The sequence below is a fragment of the Cinclus cinclus genome, chromosome 12, assembly GCF_963662255.1.
Source record: "Cinclus cinclus chromosome 12, bCinCin1.1, whole genome shotgun sequence".
Taxonomy (NCBI): domain Eukaryota; kingdom Metazoa; phylum Chordata; class Aves; order Passeriformes; family Cinclidae; genus Cinclus; species Cinclus cinclus.
The window spans coordinates 14,461,677-14,479,879 of record NC_085057.1 but is presented as its reverse complement, the minus strand read 5'-3'; the positions used below and the strand labels follow the sequence as shown (position 1 = coordinate 14,479,879).

Sequence of the window (18,203 nt, the reverse complement as noted above, 5' to 3'; positions counted from 1 at the left end):
ATAATTTATAGGAATAAGCTACACAGGTATGTGCACATCATTGTGTCAGTGCATGCGTGTGCAGGCTGGAGGGGTTTGTGTCATTTTAACTGTTGTAATTAGTTACAATAGTCATCTCTGTGTTTAGACAAGCCTAAAACCAAGGGTTGTATTATCCTCCTGCCAGAAGTCTGAGAGCTGTTCTTAATTGGTATCTCTCAGTGCACAAAGTTTTTTATAAAATAAAGCTGTACAGTTGTTATATTTGCCTGGACTTGCATCTCCCAGGGTGGAAGAGCAGAAATTATTTGTGAGCTGAGCAAAAATATCCCCTGTAGGAGGAGAAAGAGGGGAGCCTCTGGCCATATTTTGTGTTAGGTGATGCTTAAACATCTGTCATTAATTATTTAAATGAAAGAGGCAGACTTACACCTGAGAGAAGTTATGTTGGTATCCTGAGCTGTAGCCTGCTCACATTGGAGTCAAGTGTGACAAGGTTTTTAGGGGATTTGGGTACAGCAGAAGTAGTCCTTCTCTTGTAGTCCCAGTTTGCTCAAGTTTCTCCTGGCAGCCTTTTGAATGCTGCCACAGATCTGGGAAGCTCCTGCTGCTTAAGGAAAGCAGTTTTTCTTGTGTATGCTGGTTTTCCCACTCCAAAAGCCATCTGGAATAATAAAGCAATCTCTTTCTCCGGAGCTGGTGAGCCATTGAGGCAGCCACATGAGTCTGATGGCCCCCAGGCCATGAATGCTGTGGTTGGTGTCAAATCAGGGGATCGAACCTTCCGTGTTACCCACTCATCATAGCAAGTCAAGGATATCCAGCACTGTGGGAAGGTGTGGAGGAGTGCCAAAGATACGGTGTGTGACAGGTTCAATATCTTTCTACTCATAGCAAGCCCAGGGTTACATCACAGCATTCTTCTCCTGGGAAGATGAAGAAAGCAAGGAAGGAATTGAGGAATTTTCTGAGTAGGAGCTGTCCCAGTACCAGCAGTGATGCTTCTGCTGACGTCCCTGCTCCAGGAACCTCCAGCAGCTTGGGGGTAAGTGCAAAGAGCAGTTCTTTTTCCAGCACTGTCCTGAAAAGAAAAGACTGGTGGTACAGCTGGTGTGTACACATACAGGTTTCACCCTAGGTCCTAGCCCTTCCTTTGCTCAGAGGCCTTTGTGCAAGACCTTGACCTTTACAAAGTGGAGCTGTGAGGCTTGTCCTGGTCAGAGTTGTGCTGCATTCCTCCATAGCCACTGACAGCACTGTCAGTGTTGCCTGGGTTTGGGATGCCAGTATGTCAGGGCAGGCTTGTGGTTGTGACTGTAGGTGATACCTGGTAGCAAAACCCTAATGACTGGCTTTCTAAGCAGCTCCCAGTCAACATCCTCAGCTGGTATCAGGCCACATGCTGCTGGGAGATTCCCTGCCCCTGTGTATTGGGCTGAGCTTTTCAGGTGTTTGTGTCTCTGGGTCTATTCTGACCCTTACTCACAGTCTCAGTTGTCCCTAAAGATCTGGTAAAGTCAGTCTTACAGTCACACTTTCTCTCTGTACCTCTATGATCCCCACTTACACTATGCCACGACTGTGCTCTGACACTTCCCTCACCTTCCAGGGTGCTTCTGCTGGCCTCCACATGTCCCAGTCTTTGGTGAACCAGGCAGATCAGGAGCAGCACACCCCTAAAGGTAAATACACTGAGAGGGAATGAGGTGGGGCAGGAAACTGGGCCATAACTGTTAAGGTTGCCTATAGTGGACATGCTGAGAATTAGGCTGCTGCCTCTGGGTTTGTGCTGTGCTTTCATTTTCATTGCTCAGGAATGGTGCTGAACTGGTTGAATATCCCATGAAAAGTGAATTTCATTTAGAAGTACAGCAAAGTGATCTGAGTGGGTGGTAAAATCATGCTTCCTTTTCTCCTGGATATATCCACTTCCCCCAGGGTTCAGGGTGGACTGGGCTGGTGCCTGTGGGAGTCCTGGTCCTGCTGCCAGAACACTGAATTTGCATGTGTTCTTACTGTACAAGGAGCCAGCAGTGTCCCTTTCCTGTGAAAATCATAGAATATCCTGAGTTAGAAGGGACCCACAAAGATCATCAAGTTATACTGCTGGCCCTGCACATGACAACCCCAAAAATGGAACCTGCTTGTGAAAGCTGTATTCGGGATTTAGGTATAGCCAAAATAATGGTCTTCTCTTGTTTATTTATTCTGTACCCAGCTGCATCCCAGAGCAGATTGTTCTCCCTAGATGCAAGGGCTCTCTGTGTGCAGAGCTGCTGGTGCCACCTGCTTACAAGAATTTGTGTCATGGATGCTCAAATATAGGAACAGAGAATAGTTGAAGGTTTGCCAGCACTCTCCTGGCCCCTAGAGCACTCCTGGGGATAGGGATCATAGACTGGCAGTGGGTGGGAAGAAAGTGTGTGTGCAAGAGGATTTTAGAGAAATATGGGAGCTGCATATACCACCCTCCTGTGCTTAGATGTGACATTTATTTTCATGAGTGAGGACAAATGACTGTTTCCTCAAGTGAATCTTGACAAGCTAGACTCATCTTTAACAAGTGGAGACAGAACTCTATTTATGATCTGCTGCTTCTTCAAGGGGGAAGAAGCCATCAGGTTGGAAATGTAAATGCAAATGAAACACTAAGTATTGACATAAATAGTTGATAGTGCACAAAGTGCCATAATGGATGGTGCCATGGATTTGGCAACAATGAAGTGACTAAATTGGAACAGCTGTGCTCCTTGACAACAAATATAAATCAGGGCCATTCTGTAAAGACCCCAAGCAAGAGATGTGCACGAGGCTAAAGAGCTGCATTTTAGGGATTCCTCAAAATTACATTATGGACCATGCAAGTGTTAAAGAGCACGTTCATGCCAGGCTAGCTGCCCTTCCTGAGGGAGGGAAGTAGAGAGAGAGGAGCCAGTTAGTGGCTATTTCCTTTAGTATCTAAGCAGTCAACATACAGCTATATGGGTTGAGTCAGGGGCCATTCAAGGAGGACAAGGAAATGACCTCTTAGAAGACCCTTCCTGTGCCTAGCCATCCTGAAACACATCTGGCTTTAGCATTATTGGCTGCTCTGCACAATTGCTTTGAAATCAAGGGTCACATCCATGACTCCAGAAGCACATGCAACACGGTGAACAATCGGGTTCAAAGCTTGACATTCAAAATACCCAATTCCAAACTATAACCATAAGTTTCTCCTTGATAGAGTGTGAAAGTTCATCAAAGGAAAATCTCTCACTGCACTAAAATCTATTTTTAGTTCAATGCTTAGCTCTGTCTAGGGAATAGTGCTTTTTAAAGCTTGCATGCAATTACTTAATTTAGGTTAAGCTTCAAATTCCCAGTTTGCTGCTGTTCTATTATTTGCAACTTGTTTAGCAATATAAACAGTTTGGTTTATTTATGGGGTAAATGACATGGTTTAATTTCTGCCAGTTCTTGGAAATGTATACTTTTGCTTAGTCCAAATTTCTGTTGAAAATGTTTGACCAAATGGTGAGATTGTTGGCTGTTTAACTATTTTTTTTTTTCTCACACCATTGCTGTTGTGAGTAGGTGGTTTGGTTGAGCAAAAGCTGAGAAGAGAGAGGTTTGTCCCAAGGTGTGAATAGGCACTTCAGGAGACAAAGATGACCTGCACAGCTTCTTTTCCCCCATTAATATTAATAAACCCTTTATACCACCTTGACCAAGTTTTTCTCAGCTATGACTGACTGTTGGTGTCAGGGCTCTCCAGAGAGGCCAGGGGGATCCCATCTCTTTCTGAGGGTGATGGAAGCTGTGCACTATTGAAAGTAACTTGCCCACTGTCATGTAGAGAGTCTGTAGCAAAGCTGGAAAAAAAAACAGAGCTCCTTAGAGCCAGGTCAGTGCTTTAGCTCCCAAAAATCTGCATGACAGTAATTCTCAGTGGAGATTTCTTTTATGCCCTCATTTTTGATACTGGAAAACCATAATCACATATTGTTGCAGGGAAAACAGGTCTTTCTGTTTCTAATTTGATGTCTGCTTGATTTCTCTTACAAATCTAGGGGAGTGACTTCTGCAGGTAGCCCAGTAGACAGCAGAGTTCTTCTTTGTGTGTGAATGTAAAGTAGAGTGATGCCTGGTGGTTTCAGATGTGTTTCTCTTTGTCTCTTAGTCACAAAATTCAAGATGCCTGTGGACTTTAGAAGTCTTCTGGATAAGCAAATGGTTGGACCATCTACTGAGGCCCTTGCTGAGTCAGATTTCCCTGTACAATCATTTAAGCCCAAAGTGCAATTACCTTTCGAACGGATTCCAGGGCAAAACCCTCGGAAGGTTGAAGTAGAGAGGTTAGTAACCAGAAGATAGCTGGAGGCAGCATTGTGGAGTGGACACAGCAGATTAGGGTGTTGATTTTTGATTTCAAGATGTAACATGTCAAAAATCCTTAAGAAAGCCTTTTCCTGTAAGTCCGTGGTCTCCAAAGTGGGGCGTGCATGCATTGCAGAGGGTACAAAAGATAATTCACTAGGATGCAGAAAGAAAACATTGCTCTTAAATAGAGTTTGTGTCATCTTTTTGTTATTCTTTTTTTTTTAATTTCTGGCTTTGTGTATGCTCTATGATGTATTAGTACAGTGGTACATGTATATAATTTATCCACTGGAGTAACTCATTGTTCTAGGTCACTTCCTCTGAATTTTTTGTGCTATAAATGAGGAAATAGAGACGGATGCAATGTGTACTAAAAGTTATGTTTTTACTGATAGGGGTGCACAGTAAAAAGGTGGAGTCATAGGCATGGGAGTGCTTATAGGCACATTAGGTGGTTATTTCCTCTTCTGATGTAAACCAGGAGGAGACGGCTGTATCTCACCTTTGATATCGCTGAGCTGTTGGCCAGCAAGGGCATAGACTCCAATCAGCTGATGCCAAGGCACTATGACCCTGACAATATGCCACCTATTGAGGAGACAAAATATTCTGTGTTTCCCATCTACCTCCCATTAAAGGTGAGTGAACATGTTCGGTACTTGTGGTCTGTCTCATTGCTTGTACCACAGGAGGTTTCTGAGGACACTTAGCTAATTGACACAATATTGACACAATAAACAACAAAACAAGGAAATGCTTTGGAGCTGGTTTGGGCACTGAAGGGTATCTACAAGATGCTGAGCTTCTTCTGCAGGGTGCCCACAACATATGTCAAAAGCAACAGTCTTTGAGAGTGCTCCTCATTTGCCTTTGTGTGTTCAAAGGAAAGGTGTCTCATGTTTCCTTCTGAATGCAGTAGTCAGCAGTATTGCTGCAGGAAATCTCTCCAGGTATTGGTCTGTTCTCCCCAGGAAAGGGCTGGAGGTACAGATACAAGTGTTTGGGAGAAAATTGTCAACCAAAGATCAGCACAGCTTTTGCACCTGGACTGGTTTCCATATTTTGTAGCCCATTTAGAAACTGCATGTTAATGTTTTCCTGTCATGAAATTTTTTATTGGGTGTTTTCTTGTTTATGAAGTAAATCACTTATGTCCTTGCTTTTTAGGTATTTGACAATGATGAATTTGACTGTCGAACTCCAGAAGAGTGGATCTCACTAGGACTGGAGCCAGGATCTTCTGACAGAAAGCCAGTGCCTGGAAAAGCACTTTTACCTACAGATGATGTACTTGGACATGGTAAAACTTGGATCAGTTACTGCTCAAGTGGGGAAACACTAACAGTTACTGGCCATTTCAGCAGAAGGGAACATGCAGATTCTGATGAGTGTAGCTCTGAATAGCTGAAAAGCCGTGTCTGATTTTTACCAGGCTCAGGCAGTCAGAGCAAGAGACCAAAGATCTCACTGACTGCCAGTCCTGCCATGGACCATTTCCAGTTTTTTAGAAGTTGCCTTTGCCTTTTGACTTTCCATCAGCACAGGCAAAATTTCTCTTTATTGCTGCATAGCTAACTTCATGGAGTTAGGTAACTTGCACACAGTATGTTCTGCCTGGATTTCACTTCAAGTGCAGGATCAGAAGACAAGTTCAGGCTACAGTGAACGTAAAAGTAGTAAACCTGGGCCAAATTAAGTGACATGAACACTGTTTTCCCATCATTTGGAGCCTGCTCAATGAGAAGGCGTTACTAGGTAGAGTTGTACTGATGTCCAGCTGTGGCTGCAGGTCACATTAACACATCTGCAGTAGCTTTAAAGCATGGGAACTGGCTTCTGCAGCTCTGGAGCAGCCTCCAGAGGCTTGACTCTCTGCAAAACTGAAGAATAAAACATAAGCTCTGTGTATCCTTGGGCAGCCAGCACATGAAGGCTGAGTTCTGCTTGTAGCTGTCTTGGGGATTACTGCACCTGATCACTCTTCAGGTTGAATGGACGGCATAATACTGTACTGACCTGTATCCATGTCGATATCAATAAAGATACGTATCTGTCTGGTGTGTGCAAAACATTGAAAATTCTAAGATGTAAGACCTAAGTTCATTATTTAATTGGTCACAGCAGAAACTCTGTGAGATTGACTGAGATTCAGACCAGCAAATTGATTTGACTGTGGCATCACCACTTGGATCAGGAAAGTCCATTTGCTGTAGCCTCCAGGAGAATGGACTAACCCTGTTTTAATCCTTGTCTTTCTCAGAGGACCCCAAGAGCCAGGAGTTGATCTACAAGTGGATTGATGTTGGTGTTCTTGATTATGACAAGGAGACAGATCTCTACTTGGTCCATAAAACAGACAAGAAAGGTCTGGTGCGTGATGAAGAAGGGAGACCCATCCTCAATGGAGGAATAATGCCAGAAGGTGTGTTTCAAATAAGGTCTTTTGGGACCTGTTGTAAAATCTGAGAGCCAGTTCATTACCCATGCTTGTCCTAGCTGGAGATGGGAAGGACACCAAGAAGTCATTTAATCTCTTTCACTGTTATCTCTCTTGATATGTGTCTCTAACTTGTCTGAAAAAACCTCCAGGGAAGAGAACTCCACGTCTTAACTTGACCCCATTTAAGGTTTTCCCTTTGGAGGCACCTTTCTTTTTATTCCTTCTCCCATCCTTCCTGCCTTCAAGAAAAGTAAAATGTTGGTCTTTCTGGGTCAATGCCATTTTGAAAGGGAATGTGGACAAATTGAAATTAAGTACCCTTCTCTTGAATGGTTTGGAGATGCTCCTTATCTCTTGCTGTCCTCAGCTTTGGTCCCTCATTTTGATCTCTTGCAAGCAGCCTGATTATCCTGTCTATCAAAAAGCAGCTGTCAGCACTGCAAGCCATTCTGAGTTTTCTCTTCCCTGAAGACTCTTGCAAGCTATACTTTCATTTCCCAGGAAGAGCTCCATTGCTGCCATGTCAGTACTGGGTGCCACGAGTTTGCCTGCAGTTCCTGGCCGAGGATCCGCAGGTGTTTGCAGAGCGCGTGGCTTCTGCCGACAGCCTGCGCAAGAAGACTCAGGGGCTGCTCATGTACCACTTGTACGTGGACTGCATGCCCACAGAGGGGCTGGACACCATCAGTGAGAAAAGCCTGCAGCGGATGAAGTGCTTGGCTGTGCAGACTCCCAAACTGAAGGATGAGAAGAGGTAAAGCATCATGTACATGTCTGGGGGCTCAGCCTTCAGTCTATAAACATTGTGGGATTTCATAGGGCTACAAAACAAGTAGTCAGTGGAGGCAGATCTTGATCAGCCAACTCACAGACCATGGGTCTCACCTATCTTCTATTCTGTGCACAAGTAGGCAGATGGCAGCCCCAGGGACATGTGCACAGGATAGGTGGTCTGTCAGTGTTCCCATTTGAAGAAGGTACCACATGCAGATCCACCAAGCCATGCTTACACCTGCAGTTAAGTGGCCTTCATCAGCAAGAAGGTCGACAAAAATGGCATGGCTGACCTTGCTGTTTTGTGCTTTTGAGGAACAGATCAGTCATTGCTGTACTGATCTGCAGACCACCTGTTGTCTCCCAAGACCTGGCTGTTGTCTGCTGGTGACCCTTCTACCTGTTAACAGCTGCTGAAACAAATCAAAAGAAGATCTGCACAGGGGGAGGCAAACAGAACAGGAAATTTCCACCTGGATTTAATGGAGTATCTCTTTGTGACGCAGTTCATATTGGGGAGGCATTTTAATGTCCCTGGGCTGGTGAATCATGAGCCACTGGTGGTGTTGCTGGGAATCAACCATGACTGATTGCCTTGCTCAGAAATAGGAACGTGTGAGAAGCTGCATGGTCTGCTGGCCTGAACTGGAAAGTAGGAGAGTAATTAGTCTCTGTGAGCAGAAATATAGGGATAAAGAAAGGTACTCGGCCTGCTTGAGGTAAAGGATGATGATTTCCTGAGGCAAATGGAGCAGGGTTTCAGCACTTACGTGAGTGTTCTGGCTGAGGAAATGGACTACAAGAGGTGTCCAGCAGGAGGCAAATGGGAGGCTGGCTTGGATAGCCCAACTTTTCCAGAACTGCCAGCTACTTTCCTTCATTTGTGGTTATTTCTCCTTCCATCTGTAATGTTTCTACCCAATGGAGATGTTGCTTTGAACCAAAAAGACACTTAAAAAGGCTACAGTCCTAGTCCTCACTCCCTGCTTGCCTCTGTCATTAAAAATCCAGTTGACACCTTTGGCTGCTTCATTGTCTGCACAATTCTCCTGATGTGTTCAGTGGTAGGTGGGCTTCTGGGTTAGCAGATTTGTGAGGGAGGGAGGGAGAGAATGGGTGGAGTTTGCAGTAAAGTTACAGACATATATGTGCTGAAATGCCATGGGTTCTCAGTGTTTGTGTGTCTTACAACAGCATATTAGACTGTATGAGCAGCCTGGAGAAAGAAGTGAAATTAGACTATAAACACACCATGAACATGGTAAGCTTTGACAGAGTCGTCGCTTCCAAACCCCAGATGTTTTCTTATGTAACTCTGCCAGACAAAGAGGAGAAGGAAGCACCAGAAAAAGGTAGGGGACACAGAGAAGCAGTTTGCATTCAGTGTGGTTGCCTCTTTGGTAGGGTTCTTGGATTGCTGTAGGAGCTCTCAGGTTCATAGCAATGATTAGAGCTCACAAGGGGCAGCAGCAGGAGATTATGTGAGACTTTTGAGTATGTCTCCTCTTTTTTAGGGTATATTTGCATGTTCATGTTACCTCAATAAAATGGATTAGAGCTCATCAGCTAAGATGCAGTAACTCTGCAAGTGTACCCTCAATGGCACTAAATGTTTGGCAATGGGATTATTTTACCACTGTGCTGGAGCTGAGTGCCTTGCCTTTGCTGTGCTCAGCTGGGATATGCCTCAGGCGTGGAAGAGGGCTCAGGCTCCTTTAGAATCCCAAACAGGAGGAAAATGGCCCCAGTAAAAGATGAAGGGGAGAGGGGGCAGTGTATTTTGTACATTTTAATCTTCCAAAGGCAGGAAGGCCTTGAGGTGCTTCACATATGGCCTCTCACTGATGATGTGACTCACCTGTGCCTCAGGGCCTCAGTGGGAAGTTTCTTCAGTTCCAGTGTTCTTTCTAAAGGAAACTTCATGAGCCAAAGCCTTGGGAAGGTCAAGCACCAAGACAGCACCTCAGCCCCTATTAGGAGGCTGCAGAAGGTCTCTGCTGCAGAGCAGGCTCTCTCTTTTGTCCAGCCGTCTGCTGAAGCTGCTGCATGATATGACCTGTGCATTAGAGCAGAGTCCTTTTCACAAGTGCTTCCCAAAGGGATCTGTACTCTAAAAACAGAAGCTGAATTGGCTGTTGCAGGCAATGACATTATTTCTTTTTTTGGTGCTAGGGCTCGTCTCTATCCCGGACTACCCTTTTCATAAACAACAGAGAGAATTCAACTTTTTGTCACTCCTGACCAGGCCAGAAGTCATCCATCTCCTTGCACAGGTACAAGATGAGTGCAACAAGGCAGCTGTCATGTCTCTGTTTAACACAACCATAACCAAAGTTGTCTCTCTGGAGGAATTTGAAGAGATCCAGACTCAGACCTTCACTCAGGTGAGTAGAGAAGGTGTGAGGGATGAACACATGAAGCAGCCAGCAGTGCTGTCAATGTGTATTAGACATAGGCAGCAGCTGCAAATTGATTTTCTGGAAACTGATGAGCTGTCAAAGGAGACATCATGTTTGGGGCAGGGAGGGAACATTTGCATGTGCCTGTCAAATTTATTGGGATATGAGGAGAATGGGCTGAAAGAGTCATAGTCCCCTGGTTAGGATCAGGCAATGCTGACCATGCTATTAGTCATGTGTTAAAACAAGTAGCCATGTAGGGCTGCAGCCCCTCTTTCTTCCACCTGGTTTATACACAGATAGGAGTCTTGGTTGGCACTCAAAAGTTTCTTTTTTCTCCTTTTATTTCTTTTTCTTTATTTCCCCATACATCTAGCTGCAAGGCACAAGATCTTTGGTTCCTCCTGAAACACTTGTGGGGATAATGCTTTTCTACACTCTATGTTCTTTTTATAGTTAATTAAATTGCTCTGCTTGCAGTGCCAATATACAGAGCAGGACAAAAATTTGCAGCTCAGTGGTAATTCCCACCAGAGGATCTTCATGTCCTCTGATTGAGGGCAGCACATTGTACCCTGGATGTGGCCACACAGAGTAGGTTGCACAGTAAATCAGTGGCAGAGAATGTGCTGGTCCTTCCCAGTCCCGTGCTGTTTCAGCTAGGCAGTGTTGTCATCCACTTGGTGACTAAGGTTCTTTTATTACACACAAACAGCAAGCTGCCTGTGGAGCAGAAGTGACACTTGGTGGTATTTTAATAAATTAAAATACTGCAAACTGCTTCTGCCCTTGGCTGCTTCTGCTCTTTCTTCTCACTTGTCAAGGGAAGACAACATTCTGTCCTTTACGTGTTCATCACACTGTCTACACAACTTTTTGTGAGGGACCCTGACACTGGCAGCTCCAGGGATATCACTCTATAGAAAAGAGAACAAAAAGGAACCACTCAATAAAACAGAATAGAGCACTCCCACTTCTTAATATCAGGCTTTCTTTTTGTGGGTCTTTTGTCAGTGCAGGAGATGTATGACCAGGTTCAGATGCCACATATGGGGGGGTGTGCTTTGAGAGCTACTTTTAGCTACCCCAGTTCTGAGAGAACGGTTTTCTTTCACAGCAAAGAAAGGTCCAACAGCTCCAGTTAGTAGCTCACCTCACCATACTGTTTTCCCATCAGCCCTCAGAGGATTACTCAGCTTGCATTTTTCTTTGCCCTAGGTTCAGGAGTTCCTTAAGGATACTTGGATCAATACCATAAAGACTGCTATTGAGAGCAGCCTTAGAGATGCAGGCAAATGGTTCAACCTGGAGGAGAGTGACTGGGATGCCTACCAGAGCTCCAAGCTGCGTAAGCTGATGGAGCGCATCAGGTTCATGCTTCAGGACTCTCTGAGGTACCTGGTCCAGAAGTCGCTCATCAGCTTCACCCAGCTTGTACTGGATGCTTGCCAGAGTGTCCTGAATTGCTCAAAGGACATGGAATGGGGAGATGACATCACCAACAGTCCCTACATGTAAGAAAGAAAGAAAAATAAGGGATGGAAAGAGCAGAAAAGTGTAGTGCTGTTTTTTTAACTACTGTTCTGCAAGCAAGCTTTGCTCTGTCTGGGGCCTTTAAGCTGTGCAGTTTTCCCTAATCCTCCACCTGACATGTTCACTGGAGTATGGAAGAAGGACACATAGCTGGCTGCTCTGTTAGTACAGCTTTCCAGCTGCTGTTAGTGATATGGAGCAGCCCCTCAGAATCAAGGCCTGCTGTTTTGATGTACTGTTCTAAAGATCAGCCACCTCCAGCATTCTTGGGGGAGCAAATTGCTAGATTTTTTTCTGGATGCCAGGAAGAATACCAGGAGCGTGGCTGCTTAATTCCATTCTTAGATGAAACCTCAGAATTAGAATCTGGCCTGGGATCTCTAAAAAATACCAAGTTTAGATTATCACAGTGCCTAAAATTTTATTCCATTGGGTATTGATTTAAGGATTTTTGCTTTTTGTGGTATTAAAGAAGGAACATTTAGAAATGGAATGCCAGATGAAAATAAAAAAAGCCCCTGCCACTCACATGAGGCCTCTTAAATCAGTGGAAGTCTTGACACTGACACCAGCTGATCCTGGGCCAAGCTGGTCACATGCAAGATTGGAAATGTTAATATAACTTCCAGAAGGTGCATTTCAGGAGTATACTGGAGATACTGAATGTCTACTTTGAAGAGCACCTGCTGTTTTACTGTAAAGCAGCTCCAATTCTCAAGATCAGGTTACGACTTTTGGGGATACTGATGTCATGATTGATGGTTCCTTTACCTTGGATTAAAAAGGGTTCTCAATGTCTTTACTGCTAAATTGAGAGCACAGTTTTTGTATCTTAATCTGCATGAGATAGTCCTCTTTTCCTCTGTTTTCCCTTCCTGTCTAGGAGGCATTTTAGTATCAGCACCAGAGCAATACAGTTGTGTATCATTTTCTCAAAAAAGCATCCCTGTTCTTTCTTATCTCTTCCCACCACAGGACTCAAAGGAATTTACTCTTTGTAACAGACCTTGAGCTAGACAGCAGTGGCATCCTCTTCAGTCCCTCTGTGGAGAGCTTTGAGACATCCCTCATTTCTCTGTTCAACAACGGGATCCTGATGACTCACAGTATCCCACAGCTGGAGCAGGTGAACACTTCTGCATCAACAGTGATGCATGACAGCTGTGCATGTGTCAGTGCATTGCAGCTCACCACAGACACCCTGAGCTTATACTCAGGGAGAGAGGTGCAGAAGTGGATACTCGGCAATTCAGTTGAATTAATGTGGGCACAGCACTGTGCTAATGCAGTTCTATTCTGATAGGATTTCTTCAATCTCCCCAGCCTTGTAGCTCTTTTGTCTGGCTTTTGTTTCTGCTTTGGTGCTGCAAGTTCTGTAGATACGTGGACACTGGTTTCCCTGAGTGAATGGCAGCTGGTAAAAACACTCATAAAGGAAAAAGCACTGTTTCTAGTTCTGTTTGATGCAAGTCTCTTCTGCATATGCATCCTTCTGTCTGCTACTGTGAAAGCCCTGTCTCCCTAGATCTTCATTCTTCGGGGAGGAGGGCACACAAAACTGGTAAAACAATTCCTGGCACAATGCAGAAGTGTGGACTGCACGAGTTCCCAAAGGTGCTACTGGGGATGGCCTTGCCACTCTCCTGGGGAGGCACAATTAGCTCTCTTTGTCCTGAAAGACCTCTCTCCTTCCTCTTCCAGTATGTGTTGGAGAACATGGATATCACAGGCTCCCCCATGCTGAAATCAGTGGGTTTGGAAGAGCCAGAGGTGGAGGAGCTACGTGAGACTCTGCGCTCTGCCATTCGAAAGACACAGATCCCTCTCCAAGCCTACGGCAAAAGATACGAGAAGTTCTTAGAGATAAATAACAATGACATAAAGTATTTCGTAAAGTAAGTGGCTTCTGACAAAACCCCTGTGATCCCAAGGACAAGCCTTTGTGGAAGCTATTGTGTGGATGTGCTGATGTGGGAGTGTGGGGCAGTTCTGAGACCACGTGCCTCAGATATGAGATCAGGCCCCTATCAGAGGCTGCCTTCAGTCGTGGGCAACAGTCCATGCTTTTGGAAGACATTGGTGGTGGCACTGGGAATTTCTTCCTGTCTCTGACAGCAGTCACATTCTTGTCATGCTTGTCAGTGTAATTGGAGATATTAATGGCCCTAAAAATGAATCATCCTGTTTGAGAATCCAATTAGCATACTTGACTCTGACCTCTTTCATATAGTGTTTGCTCAGGCTGATAGCATTCTGTAGAAAGTAATGTTTTCTTTTGTTTCACCCTCATTGTTTTCATTGCCAAAACTCTTTGCACCTATTCTGTCCTTTAACCTCTGTTACTTTTATGGACTTCTGTTTAGGTCTTACGTTTTCTCCAAACAGTGGGAATGAAGCCCCTTTTTTTATTCCAGTTTAATCAGTTTACAAATCCCTTCTGACAAATTCTTGTCTCTCCCTGGAATACACTGAAGTGCCTACCCTCCCCTAAAGTGCCTCCTGATCTTGCCTTTACACCAGTGCTTTTATTTTCTCTCCCTCTCTTCTTGCCATATTTCCTCTTTCATCTCTTTTTGTAACTTCTTTTCTGCAGCTAAAATATCTTGTGCTCTTATTCCATTCCACACCAATTGTGTAAATATATGCCTTCTAAATTTAATGTCTTGATCCTTTGAGTGGACACAAACAGCCTGAATGCTCAAATATTCTTAAGGTCTACAATACCATTTTTTTGTTGGTGCTTTAATTTACAGAGACTATGAAGAGCAATTTCCACCTACCCAGGAGGTGATGAACATAGTAAATGTGTACTTGTCTGAAAAGGAGATGCTGGACCACCTTCTACCTAGTTCTATTATCATTGGCCCCTTTCAAGTCAGGATAGAACATATTAGGCATAATGTGTCTGATAAACTTAAAGCAGTGGCCACTGCTGTGTTGGATATGCTGGCTAAAACCCTCCATTCACATGTGCAGAAAGTAAGTTGCCTGGTTCAATGGATTATCTGTCTCTGTCTTGTCTTGTCCTTCTGCTTTTGAAGTTGCTGTGTTTTTGTGAAACGGTCCGAAGGGCACATTAGTGAGGATATTTTAAAGATCACACTGGGCTGATTATTTCAAATTAAAATTATAGGGGACATATGCTAACTCAACCAAATGAAGTATTAAATATATTTAATAAATTACATGCCTGAAAGCAGTAGATCTTGAGATTGAATTCTTCAAGACCTTGCCATCATACAAAAGTGTGTTGGTGGATTGAAAAGGTCAGTCTAGTAGACAACTGGAAAGTCCTTCTGCTTCCTCTGAGGATAACTGGAGTATAGGCAATTGCCTCTGCCAGCTGGTTGTCTAAATCTGTTATTATCATCATTTCCACTAGATACCTGAAGTTATTCCTCTTTTTTTGGCAGTCTCATTCCATTTGAGCTCAAATGATATGGATGAGAAAAGGAAAAAACAGAACAAGGCCATGTCCTCACCACATAGACCACCTTCAGAATGGGATTGGGGCAGGTTTCCTAGTTTGTCTGCTAGCAATTGGTGACTTTTTGATGGTCTTTGCTGTGTTCTGCTGCAGATCTGTGAGGCATATGAGGCCATCAGCACCAAAATGCATGAGAGACCAAAGAACATCGAGGAACTGATTGAGCTGCGGGACTGGCTGAAGGGAGTGCCTGAGCAGTTGGCAGTGCAGGAGGTAGGGCAGGCTCTCCTTTGGACAGGGACATCAAGGGAAGTGAGGAAATTTGTCAGTGTGATGTGTGGTGTCTCAGAAGCAGAGCTACAGGTTTTTTACTTGCATGTCTTTGTGTGCAATGCCACGAGATTCCTGGGTTTGTATTTTTAAATACGCATGTCATAAATCTAAATCTCTTTGCAAAACAAAATAGCAGTTAAAAATCTTGCCTAAAATACTTAGTATACATTTTGCTGCCTTCATGATCCATTCTGCATTTGTGTACTGAATACCTGTCTTCAAAAAATGAATGCTATTTTCGAGAAAATCTTTGTTACCCAGTGTTCAAATTGCTGTTAATATATTTTTTATAATAGGACATTTTAGCACTGAGTTATTTCAGAGTTATTTGAAGTGTCTTTTCCCAGCTGAACAAATGGGGAACAAAGGCATCAAGCTGTAAGCTGACTTGTCCAGGCCAGTGAGGGAACCTGGAGGATAATCTAAAACACTCGACTTCTGTCCAGTGCTTTATCCACTAGGTCACACTTCTTTCCCTTCCCATAGAACAGAGGGTGATGGTGGCATGACCATTCACAGAACAAGGGGTTGTAAATCCATTCCCACTGTTCACACAGCACAGAAGCAGCACACATCACATTAAGCTTGTGTGACTAACACTCTTCAAAGGCACCTCATGAAAATGAGGTGTACACTAGAGACTTGGAATCAGCATGGTCTAAAGATGTCTATTTTTTTTCTCTCACCCTGTGCAGCAACTGATTGTGGAAGTCATGGAAGATTACAAGGTCATGGACGACTTCCTTTACAATCTTACTGAAGAAGATTTCACTGACAAGTGAGCACAAGGCATTTCTCCCACTGTCAAAGCGGGACTCTGCAGCAATTACCATTCTCAGTGCTTCAGGGGCCATGTGTCTATCAAGGGCTCCTGCAGAACTTTTAAGTGTCTCTCAGGCTGTATGAGCACTGAATTCTTGAAATGAAGTTTGTAGACAGGAAGTGTGAGTTCATGCTGCCTTCTGGCCTGGGGCAAGGCAAACTGGTAGCTATTAACCTGTTTAACATAGTAAAGCCCTTTTCTTTAGGTGGGTTTTTTGGGTTTTTTTTGGGTTTGGGTTTTTTTGAGATACTTGCAAGGTCTCAAAGTGCACAGTTTAGTCTGTGCCTGAAACTAAAAGTACAATTCCAAGATAGAAACACTCCCAGGGTTTTCCTAAGACTAGGAAGAAATTTGAGCCCTTATTATTGCTGCAGTTCTTCTCCAAGCATCCTCCTCTTAGTTTTATTATTCCAGTTGTGTCCTGACTATGCCCCAATAGCAGAGTCAGTTCACAAACACAGCTACAAGGCTTCTGAAGCTTGCTCAGCCCGGAAAGCACTTCTCTTATGACATGTACTCGGTCCACTATGTCTGCAACCTGAGTGAGTCTCTTCAGAGTGCTCCTGAAACTAGAAACATGGTGTACAAGGTGCAAAAATCTCACAGAAGCTGCAGGAAAGCAGCTCAGCCCCAGGCCAGCTTGGAACAGGCATGGCTGTATTCCCACTAACCAGACCTGCCACATGCAGGACTGGTAGGAGATGGCTGCATCCCCAGGTGCTGGGAGCAGTGTGACCTCCAGTGAGTGCAGTGTGCAAACCTTGCACCTGGCATTGCACACAGGCTGAGGGTCCAAATGGAGGCAGTAATGGGTGGGCTATGGCTGAGCAAGAACCCAGAAACCTGCCTTGGCATGAGCAGCCAATTTGTGCAGCCTTTGCTGGATCTACAACGCTCTCCCCAGGGCACTCTGCAGAATCCAGGGCTTCCCTCTATCTGGGTTATGCTGGCCCCTCATTGCTCTGCTTAACAGGAGACTGGCTTTTTCGGTAGCCCTGAAAAGCCATAAGCTGAGACTCTGACCCCATTTTTTTCAGTGCCTTGCAAATACATTCAAAGACACTCATTCCCTCTGGATGCCAACTGTTATTTTGCTGTCTCCTAGCTTTTCAGCAGTGTAGTGGATTTGTTTCTTTTAAAAAGACCTTCCACTTCTCCCCAGCTCTCACCAGCTGAATAGCCTAGTCACAAGGACTGCATATCAACAAGACAAGCTGGAAAAAATGTTTTGTTGAAACCACATGTGTTTCTGTTGTTGTTAAGCCTCCTTGTTTGGTGGGATTTAGCTTTCTCATTCTGTTATTTTCAGCATTTCAAACATATGCTCAAAAAGCTTGTCTCATTCTCCTTTTTTTTCCCATTTGTTTTCTTGTATCATGTGAGTGCAGGTGGACTGCCAGTTACTGGCCAGTGAAAATGTCTATGGACTCAGAGGCCATTCGGCTGCAGCACATAGATGATGAAGAAAGATTTCGCAAAACGCAGATTTCAGATCAGAAGGCATTTCAAGACAAACTGGAGGACATGCAGGTATTAAGCCTCTAAAAACAAACTGTCCATAGAAGGGGGTCTTGAAGCTCTTGTGGTCAGCCAGGTGGGAAACTTTCAGATGAGATTTTACTCAGCTGAGTTTTGGGGTGCGTGTGTAGTTAGACCAAATATTAACACCCCTCCCTTGGTTTTTTTGTTGGCTCTTGATTAAGAGTTTCCTTTTTGTGTGAAAGACAAGACTGCAGAAATACTCATTTTTCATTGAGAAGGTGTTTATACAGTCTTCAAATTCTTGATGCTCAGAGACAACATGGGCACCTCCTTTTTCTTTCTTGTGTACTCAGTTCCCTGCAGAACATCTCCTGCACTGCCATCCAGGGGGAAAATACAGCATTCAGCCATGGAACTCATCTTGTGGGAAAAGAACCTGAAATAATTGCAGAGTTTTGGAGCTGAGATACCTCTGGTGTCTGCTAAAACAGTCTGAATTCTATTTTTTTCTCAGAAGCTCTTAAATTCAGGGGGAAAAAAAAAGCCATTTAAGAAAGGTGGAATCACTGACCTAGATTTTCTTGAAAACAGGTTCCCAGAATGATAATACTCTAACACTGGATCAAAAAACTCAAACAAATAAATACAAAC

General features: G+C 44.1%; 1 protein-coding gene across 1 annotated transcript in view; it reads left to right on the top strand.

The window, feature by feature from the left end:
• The first annotated feature begins 1,609 nt into the window (after positions 1-1,609).
• Positions 1,610-18,203, top strand: part of DNAH1 (dynein axonemal heavy chain 1) — a 66,238-nt gene continuing 49,644 nt past the window's right edge. The window contains exons 1-15 of the mRNA XM_062501036.1: positions 1,610-1,661; positions 4,142-4,316; positions 4,823-4,979; positions 5,509-5,641; positions 6,602-6,763; positions 7,283-7,535; positions 8,750-8,907; positions 9,728-9,939; positions 11,173-11,468; positions 12,463-12,613; positions 13,189-13,382; positions 14,241-14,466; positions 15,068-15,187; positions 15,943-16,025; positions 17,459-17,600. Coding sequence (XP_062357020.1) covers positions 1,610-1,661; positions 4,142-4,316; positions 4,823-4,979; positions 5,509-5,641; positions 6,602-6,763; positions 7,283-7,535; positions 8,750-8,907; positions 9,728-9,939; positions 11,173-11,468; positions 12,463-12,613; positions 13,189-13,382; positions 14,241-14,466; positions 15,068-15,187; positions 15,943-16,025; positions 17,459-17,600 — 2,514 coding nt within the window. The remainder of the gene's footprint in view (positions 1,662-4,141; positions 4,317-4,822; positions 4,980-5,508; positions 5,642-6,601; positions 6,764-7,282; positions 7,536-8,749; positions 8,908-9,727; positions 9,940-11,172; positions 11,469-12,462; positions 12,614-13,188; positions 13,383-14,240; positions 14,467-15,067; positions 15,188-15,942; positions 16,026-17,458; positions 17,601-18,203) is intronic.